At 41.8% G+C, this 10300-nt stretch overlaps 1 protein-coding gene across 1 annotated transcript in view; it reads right to left on the bottom strand.

Annotated features, from left to right (window-relative positions):
* The window catches only part of LOC116262536 (phospholipase D zeta 1), a 37418-nt gene that overhangs the window by 23162 nt on the left and 3956 nt on the right, over nucleotides 1–10300 (bottom strand). Inside the window, exons 5-8 of the mRNA XM_031641987.2 lie at nucleotides 2189–2356; nucleotides 1766–1939; nucleotides 968–1210; nucleotides 765–881 (exon numbers count right to left, since the gene is read on the bottom strand). Coding sequence (XP_031497847.1) covers nucleotides 765–881; nucleotides 968–1210; nucleotides 1766–1939; nucleotides 2189–2356 — 702 coding nt within the window. The remainder of the gene's footprint in view (nucleotides 1–764; nucleotides 882–967; nucleotides 1211–1765; nucleotides 1940–2188; nucleotides 2357–10300) is intronic.

Here is a 10300-nt window from a genome sequence, read left to right as displayed (position 1 = left end):
CAATAATGGTATATAAAACAAAGAACGTGTTTTGTCATATATATTCACAATACAAATATAAACGTAAACCAAAACCCATTGCAATAAAGAATAATTTATAATTATCAGACTGCCATGACCGGTTGATTCAGACAAATCAATCATAGAAGTCGAATGGCTTTGGCAAGTTTTGGTTGCCACTTGCCACTCAGATAGTTTGGTGATAACAGAGTGAACCACATCCTTCATGTGGTAGGGCCTGAGCAAACAAACTGAGGTGAATCAACCCATGACTCACCCAAGTTTGCCAACCATCTGAATACCTGATCGAACATATGATTCCTAAACAGTGGTTGAAACTTGAAAAAGGATTGCAAATTCAAAATTGAGCTCACAGCCACACAATGATCAGGGGAAAAGAAAGTTTAACCAACTTTGTTCAAGTTATTGAGTTCCTTAGAAAACCAATTCCTATGCCTTGAGTCACACTTCAGCTCCTATGACTTACATAATCAACTGGCCTTCACCAATTATAAAATAGAGTTCAGGCGGTCCCAAAACTAAAGTACGATACTCATTTAAGCTCTCATAGGTACAAAATCAGTGGAAAACAACGGTAGTGACATCATAAAACAATTCCAAAAGAAAAAAGCAAACTGCAGACAAGATTATTGTTATGCTTCTCCATAGAGATACCATGGTGAATGCTCTGTGATATTTTACATGGTCAGTTCCATTTTGCATGTACAACATTGATATAATCAATAAGAATCACAATCAGATACCTGAACCCCTTGCTTAGCCTTTGCTTCCAGCAAAAGATCAAGCCGAGACGAGCCATGGATGTTAAAAGGACGCCGCATGTACAATTCTGGGCACAGCCACCAATCAGTAATAAAAATCTGCAGAGTCCCTTTAAGGTCGTCAGTGATCAATATCTCCACATATGAAAAGATTTCGTGACAAATTGAATAAAGTTAAAGCAGACCTCTGATTTTGCTTCTTCAATTGATGATGCAATGGCTTCAAATGCTGCTTGACCATCAATAAACCACTGAGCCTGACTACCATCTTCTGTCAAGCCACGTGGAGGTGCAAAAGCACCAAATCTGTGAGGATAGCACCAGCCTTCAGGTGGCCGCAAACCAGCATCATTAATCGAAGCCACCCAGTCACGGACTTTAGCCTTACTTTTTGTCCTTAATTTTATAGTCCTGTTCCCGCAAGACACCTTTTAAGAGATTGTAATGTTGTCAGAAAAAGCATACAACAAACAAAATGTTGCTAGAAGATCATCTTATATGACCATTATCAACAAAAACTGTGTATGAATTTGACCAACCACTGTTTATGGCTGCCGAGCGTCTTGGCAGGATTGTGGCTGAAGTGCTTCAACAGCCAAAATCTATAGTTTATGTGTTCCATGAGATTTTCAGACGATTAAAATGGTGATTTTAAAGGCCTCATAAAATCTGAATCGTGCATTGGATGTCAGCAAACTTTTTTATCAACTCTATAAATCTAAACCATCCGAGCACATCCATGAAATCAGATTCAGAAACAATCGGCCAGAATCCAACCGAACAGCAATAAAGTAGCAGTTATATATATATATATATATATATATATATATATATATATCACCTTTTAAAACTATTGTATTTTTCAATACCTTCTGGAGCTACCAAAAGGTTCATTAGGTTAAAGAAACAAAGACTTGTGCCACTTCTTACTATAAACAGTCGTAGAATTTGTTCCCTTTGAAGTAGAACCACAAGAAACTTACAGTAAGCCCATATCTCAAAGGATTGCGCTCCTTTATCTCTTTTGCAAGTGAAACTCGGCCTTCACCATTACCATCAGAAGGTGGTAGAACATCAAAGACAATTATATCCAAAAGTTTGGTCTCAAAAGGATCTTCCAAGAGAGCCAAGAATCCTGGCTTTAAAACTGCCCATACCTAGAAAGAGCGAAACACCAGCAAAAGAGAATTAGAAGCCAAAATAAAAATATACAGATAACACAAAAAGAAACATTATCCACCTAGAAGCTGTGATCAAATCTATGTTGTACTATATATTTTGACAGAGATATAGAGAAAAAGGATGCCATCATGTCAACATTAAATTTTTAAAGACATCATATCTATGAGCAGAAAGACCACAAAACATGAAAATTTTGGAAAGAAGAGCCTGACACATTGCATTACCTTCTGCCAGTTATTGTTGCAACAATCAAAGAGACCGCAACAACAACCCCTTTCACCATCATCCTTTTGAATCTTTGGTAGATGCCTCACCATTACATAGTCCTCTTTCAGCTTAGGTCCATACTCAGGCAGAAAAGACAACTTCGAGACCTCTAGGAACTTGCATACCTATAATGCATATATTCTTCAGTCAGTCCCATAACATAACATAACGGACATGTGATCACCTGATGAGGAACTGACAGAAAAGACATATATAAAAAATTACATTCTCATAAAGTCAAGATTAACCATGTTGGACATCAATACTCATACTATTTGGAGAAAGTAATCAAAGAGTCAAATATTGGGACAAAAAGGAAAGATGTAAGATCAGGCTGACCATATAACTTATGACTAGAGGAAAAATGTTAAGAATGATTACACAAAACAAAAAGGTAGGTTAGCTTTTCCGATCCAGGTAAATAGTAAATTGTTTTAAGTGCTACTGACAGGATCACATGAGGGATCAACACTAACCACTGCAGATTACAGATTACAGATAAACACAAACTTTTTATTGCAAAAGATGAAAATAATAGCCTAATGTCAGAAAGTCCCATGCTTACAGTTCAATGGAATACTCAATAAGACATGCTACACTACTCTCACAGAAAACAGTTCCCAAGGACTGGCACATGCAAATAGTGAGTCCTGCATAAACACAAAGGACTAAACATTTTCCTTTTTCTGGTTGAAGGGGAGGGAGATGAGGATATCGGAAGAGAGGGATTGAGAAACATGATACATCTCCATGTTGTTGTCTAGATAGTGACACTGAGAATGGCACCTCAAGACCTCCATAAATTGATTATCCTAATGTAACTAATGAAATATACCCAATAATTTACTAGTACAAAGCAAACCATGGCCATTACAAAGAGACTCAGGGGGGAGGACTATCCAAATTCCAGTCATACACCTTAGCTTGTTTATGACATCACATGCGCTCTATCAATGGCTTTAGTTGCTTCATATGCTGCAACAATAGCACCCCAAGGGTGAGGAGAGATGAAATTTAGGGAGTCTTTTAATACCTATCTTAGTGATGTCATGAAACATCCAAATAAATATACAAGGTTAGACAGAAGCATACAGCACCTGCTATTGATGAAATAACAGTGGACCATCATCATCGCAAGACTTATGCATAAAATTTAAGACACATCTGAGCAACTCGACCAGTGAAAAGCAAAGTTTCAGATGATATTCCATGTGTTTGGACACTGGGAAAATCAGTAACATAAAATACAAATGAAACACCAGAGTATAAATGTTTCCTCAAGTTCAAGGGAGTAATGTTAGAGGTATGTTTCAGTAAGGCTGGACATCGGGCCGGCTCGGCCCGAAAAGAAGCCGGGCTCAGGCCGGCCCGACACCCGAAACTCGGGCCTGGGCCCATCCGGTCCATTAAAACCTGAGCCCGGTCCGGGCCGGATCCGATTAAATTAAAAAATATATTTTTAATATAAAATAATATATAAATGTAATTAATCGTAATAAAATATTATATATATATAATAAAATATAAAAAAAACTTATCGGCCCCACTCGGGCTTATCAGGCCGATAAATTATCGGGCCCAACCGAGACGACCCGATAAATTATCGAGCCGGCCTGGTGCCCTTTTTTCGGGCCCGGTGCCCAACCTTATGTTTCAAGCAAGTATCATACGATATATGTATCGTATCGTTTACAAAATACAATACGATACACCTTCTGTATTGTAATAGAGGGTATATCATGTCTGTATTGCACGTATCGTGTGATACAAGCCCCATATCATACTATACAGTGCGATACACCCCGTATCGTGCGATACAGACTGATTTCAAAAAAAGGAGGCTTGAACCCCCCTTTTTCGAGTTTCCTTTATAAAAACCTGCCCCTTCTTCATTTATAACCCAAATATTGTGCCGCCTTGGAGGGAAATCATCGATTTCCACCGTGATATGATCGATTTTCACCTTGAGGATCTTCAAATTCAGGAAGATGAAGATGAAGAAGATGGAGATGAGGGTGAAAATGAATATGATGAAGATTATGAATGAGAGTCGAGAGTGCTTTCATTTTATATGTATTGACATTGAACATTTTCATAATTTCATTATCATCTTGTGATGTAATATGTAGAGATACGAACAAGAAGAAGAGGAAGAGAAGCAATGATCACGATGTAACGTGGAAAACCCTCACCACGAGGGAGAAAAAACCACGAATGAGGAGGAGTTGGTGCCCACTAGCAGCCAGACTCTCTCTCTCTTAAGATTATCATTAACTCTTAAGGATTAGGGTTACATGACTTAAGTAGAGCCCAAAACGGGCTACAAGGCGGGTCGGGTATGGATCCGGACCCGAAACCCACAATCTATCAACACTCCCCCTCAAGTTGGGCGTACATATCAAACATGCCCAACTTGGATACATTCCTCTCAAATGAAGCTGAAGGAAGAGCTTTCGTCAGAACATCAGCAGTTTGGTCTTCAGACTTCATGTAAGGTAAGATCAACTCTTTCGCATCAATCCTTTCCCGAATGAAGTGACGATCAATTTCAACATGTTTTGTTCTGTCGTGAAGTACAGGATTGTTGGCTAAGTTGATTGCAGACTTGTTATCACAATACATCTTCATAGGTCCTTCAATCTCTATTCCAATGTCAGTCAACAATATCTTCAACCATAATAACTCTGACACTCCCATAGCAACTGCCCTATATTCTGCCTCTGCACTGGATCTAGAGCAAACATCCTGTCTCTTGCTCCTCCATACAACAAGGTTTCCTCCCAAGTAGACACAGTACCCTGTAGTGGATCGTCTGGTATCACCACAACCTGCCCAATCCGCATCAGAATAGCCCTCGATTTCCACAGTCTCTTGTTTCACATACAGGAGTCCCTTACCAGGATTTTTCTTCAGGTAGCATAGCACTCTGTCCACAGCCTTCAGATGTGCATCGGTTGGCGCATGCATGAATTGGCTCAAAACATTCACCGCAAAGGTGATATCAGGTCTCGTGAGGGTAAGATAAATTAGCTTCCCAACCAAACGTTGATATCTTCCCTTGTCTTCTTCACAGAGAGGCTCTCCATCTCTGAGACTCAACTTGTGCCCAGTGTCAAAAGGGGTAGGAGTAGGTCTACATCCCAATTTACCAGTTTCTTCCAGCAGGTCTAATGTATATTTCCTTTGGTTTAGTACAAGACCAGTACTAGACCTAGCAACCTCCATACCAAGAAAATACCTTAGTTTTCCAAGATCTTTGAGGTCGAATTCTGTAGCCAGTAACCCTTTTAGCTTGATAATCTCTTCCTCATCATCTCCAGTAACAATCATGTCATCTACGTAGACGAGCAGGAGAGTAACCTTGCTCTCCTTCTTCTTCACAAACAGAGTGTGATCTCCATTTCCTTGTTTGTATCCATGACGTATCATCACTCTTCTCAGTCGTTCAAACCACGCTCTGGGCGATTGCTTAAGGCCATACAATGCCTTTTTCAGCTTACAACACATTTCTGGTTCTTCATATCCTGGAGGCATATGCATATATACTTCTTCTTCGAGGTCACCATTGAGGAATGCATTCTTAACATCCAGTTGATACATCTTCCACTCCTTCATCACAGCTAGGGATATAACCACCCTCACAGTCTTCATTTTCGCAACAGGAGCAAAGGTTTCCAAGTAATCAATTCCATATTTCTGGCTAAACCCCTTGGCCACAAGTCGAGCTTTATATCTTTCAACACTCCCATCTGGTTTGTACTTGATGGTATACACCCATTTGGATCCAACTAGGTGAGCGGCTTCAGGAATCTTCACCACTTCCCATGTCAAGTTTCTTCTTAGGGCATCTATTTCTTCTTTCATTGCATCGGCCCACTTGGAGTCACTTTGAGCTTCAGCGACAGTCCTGGGAATCACAGCCAAAGAAAGAGTAGAAACAAAACACTTGTAATCTTTCCCAAGTCTGGAATAAGAAACAAAATTACCAATAGGGTGTTGAGTACATGACCTGACACCCTTTCTCAGGGCAATGGGAAGATCGTCATTCTTCTTTTCAACCTCATCATGGGTCTCCACGGTCTCCTCGGTAGGACTTGGTTCATCCAGGGAAGGAGTGGCATTGGGATTGGAAGTAGATCTAGCATCACAAGTCATCACCTCTGTCCGAGTACCTCGTCTAGAGTAGAACTGTCCAAACAACTGAGGGCCTTCCTTCTCAATGCTATTGTCACCCCTTTCCTCATTCTCAGGCACATCAACAGTATTAAGTGATTCTGTTTTCTTGTAGTCCAAAAAATCTATAAACTGAAGTTCCTGTCTCTGAGAATACTCTTCCCTGCCCACAGACTGCTCCCCCTGAAGAGGATTCACACCAAAGTAAGAGGCATGTTCCAAGAAGGTAACATCCCTCGTAACATAAGCTCGACCAGTAATAGGATCAATACATTTGTATCCTTTTTGCGTAGGGGAGTATCCAACAAAGACACCTTTGATAGACCTAGGATCAAGTTTCTTGACATTTGGACTGTGATCATGGATAAAACATACACAACCAAAAACACGAGGAGGAAGAGGAAATGGTGGACGACTGCCAGGAAGCAACGAGTGGGGAGTCCTACCATTCAAAACACGACTGGGCATGCGGTTAATAAGATAGGCACTAGTAAGAACTGCATCACCCCAATAGTGTTTAGGAAGATTTCTCTGAAACAAAAGAGCCCTGGTGACATTAAGAAGTTGACGATTTTTCCTTTCAGCTACCCCATTTTGAGGGGGGGTGTAACTACAGGATGTCTCGTGAACAATCCCCCGTTGTCTAAGAAACTCCTCAACAGGCCGACACATGTACTCACGGGCATTATCGGACCTGAAAGTTTTAACATTCGCACCATACTGGGTATGCACAAGAAGAATAAATGTCTCGATGATTCGAGGAACCTCGCTGCGGTCTTTTAACAAGTATATAAATGTAGCACGAGAGAAATCATCAATGAAAGTGATAAAATACTGGAAACCTTGACGGGTATGAATGCCCGAAGGTCCCCATACATCAGAGTGAATCAGAGAAAAAGCTTCATTAGCACAACTAGAAGAAAGAGGGTACGAAGCCCTCACATGTTTGGCAAACTGACAAACATCACAAGAAATGGAAGACACATCAAAGGAGGAACACAAGTCTGGAAACAAATGTTTCAAAATCCCAAAAGGTAAATGCCCAAAACGTTCATGCCAGTACATAAAAGACTGAAGACAATCTTCTCTTCTCTTATCTGTCTTGCGGATCGCTGTCAACAGAGCAGTAGCCACACGTATGGGAAGACGATATAATCCATCAGAAGCTAAACCAATCCCAATCCTCTTCCCTGTCACCAAGTCCTGCAAAACACAACGATCGGCAGAGAATATAAGTTCACAATTCAATTCTTTAGTAAGTCTACTGACTGATAAGAGATTTAAAGGAAACTGGAGAACATGTAAAGCGCCCTGCACATGAAATTTGTCCAACAAGGACAGAGTGCCTTCGCCTGCCACACAGGTAGAGGAACCATCTGCAAGAGAAACACGTTCCCTTCCCGAGGACAACTTATACTCATGAAACAATTTTGGATTACCTGTCATGTGATGAGTAGCACCACTATCGACAATCCATTCCCCCACAGAAGAGTTACCTTGATTGCCAATAGCTGCAAGAGCATGATTAGCTGTAGTTCCCTCTGAGGTCTCAGTCTTGTTGACATCGAGCCTGCCCAAATAAGCCCTTAGTTCACGAAGCTGGTCAGCAGAAATGGAGACTTTTTCTCCACTAGAGGCTTGCACCTCAGACACGGGCGTTCTCCCAGTCAAAGATCTCCCTCTGTTCCCCTTCTTTTCTGGATGAAGATCCCAGCAATAATCCACAGTGTGACCTGTCTTCTTGCAGTGAGTGCACCGGCGAAGAGACCTAGATGGGCCGCCAGGACCACGACTCACGAGAGCAGATCTCTCGTTATAGGGCACAAGTTCCCTCTTCCCTTCTTTTGTAACAAGTCTTCGCTGTTCTTCCGCTTCAACACAGGAGTACACATCTTCAATACTGGACACCTCCCCTGAATTCAAAATCTGACTTCGAACACCTTCAAACTCATCATTTAAACCTGCTAAAAATAGGAACACCCTGTTTTCCCATTCATGAGCAACATAGAGCGCCTGATCATGGGGACAATGCCAAGGAATATCAGAATGATAGTCAAGCTCTTCCCACTTGGCTTTCAAAGCCCCATAGTACTCTGCAACAGACGAGGTCCCTTGTCGAATGCCATAGACTGTCTTCATTACTTGGTAAGTACGAATTGCGGTCTTCTTTTGGCCATACATTTGCTCGAGGACCACCCACATGTCTCTAGCAGTCTTCTTCCGAAGGATAAGGGGCTGAATATCGGCGGAAACGGAATTGACAATCCAAGTTTTCACTTGATTATCCTCAAGAAACCAAGTATGCCACACATCACTTGTTCTTGCTGGTTCGGGGTTGCTCCCATCAATATAGGCCATGCGACCACGGCCAGCAATCCCCATGGTCATAGCAGGCGACCACGAGAAATAATTATCCTTGGTGAGGCGAAGAGTGATGACCTGCATGGGAACATTCTCCGTTCTAAAAGCCCCTATTTCAGTGGGATTGGTGTTGACGGTTGACGAGGAAGAGGCTGCCATAATCACAGACCAGTAGGCAGCAAGGGCAACAAGAAGCAATCACACGATACAACACCAAAAAACGGACAGAGAGCAGGAAACAGAACCAGGCAAAGCGGCGCGGCGCTGGGCGGGAACAGACCAGGCAGTCGGCGCGGCGCTGGGCGGAAACAGACCAGGCAGAGCGGCACGGCGCCGGAAAAGGACACGGCGTTGGGCGGAAAAAGACCGCCGCTGGACAGGTCGTCGTTTGGGCAGGCCGACGCTGGGCGGAAGCAGCAGAACGGGAACGCCGCTGGGCAGGCCGACGCTGGGCGGAAGCGGCTGCGCTAATCAGGGCGTCGCTGGGCCGGTTGTCGCTAGGCGGAGACGGCGGAATCCTGATCGGCGTTGATCAGGGCGGCGCTGGGCGGAGACGGCGGCGGGACGACAGACGACGCTCGGGCACGAGCGTCGGGCACGGGCGAGACGATGAACAGTGTCGGGCGATTCTCCTCTAACACGGGCAAAAGACAACCAAAAACGCTGGAACTTCACGGCTCTGATACCATGTAGAGATACGAACAAGAAGAAGAGGAAGAGAAGCAATGATCACGATGTAACGTGGAAAACCCTCACCACGAGGGAGAAAAAACCACGAATGAGGAGGAGTTGGTGCCCACTAGCAGCCAGACTCTCTCTCTCTTAAGATTATCATTAACTCTTAAGGATTAGGGTTACATGACTTAAGTAGAGCCCAAAACGGGCTACAAGGCGGGTCGGGTATGGATCCGGACCCGAAACCCACAATCTATCAACATAATACATAACATTTAAAACTTGTTTTTTGATGTGGTATCTCATAGATTTATGGACCTTATGACTTACGAATCTATGATTATGAAATTATGATATATGTTATGTAATTGTTGACTTCTTGTGCTTTCTAGATTGATATTGTTATGAATTTTGATGTTTATGAATGATGAACTGTAACTTTATGGCAATAATAATTCTATCATTCTGTAAAAAAAAAAAATTATGAAGAACATATTATTCTTGATTTTTTCAAATTTTTTTCAAATTTTTCTGATTTATTTTTTTAAATATGATACGTTTAGATATTTTATGATACGCTAGACCGATACGGCTTACGGTATGCTTTTTACAACATTGGTTTCAGGCCTTCTTTCTTTCCTTTTTTTAGCTGTACCAATTTAAATCCAATTTCTTAGATATTTAGTTAATCTAAATCTGGCACATTTATGCTTCTCATTTCAAATGATTGATTCCATTCCTTGGGAAGCATATTCATTCTGACATCAATACAATACCAAATACTTAACCAAATATACATGAATAAGTAATATGAAATGCCAAAAAAATTGGCTTCCAGATTTTTGCATATAAACATCACA

The sequence above is a fragment of the Nymphaea colorata genome, chromosome 10 (assembly GCF_008831285.2).
Source record: "Nymphaea colorata isolate Beijing-Zhang1983 chromosome 10, ASM883128v2, whole genome shotgun sequence".
Lineage (NCBI taxonomy): Eukaryota > Viridiplantae > Streptophyta > Magnoliopsida > Nymphaeales > Nymphaeaceae > Nymphaea > Nymphaea colorata.
Note: the sequence above shows the minus strand (reverse complement) of the source record. Positions and strands in the feature narration are given on the sequence as shown.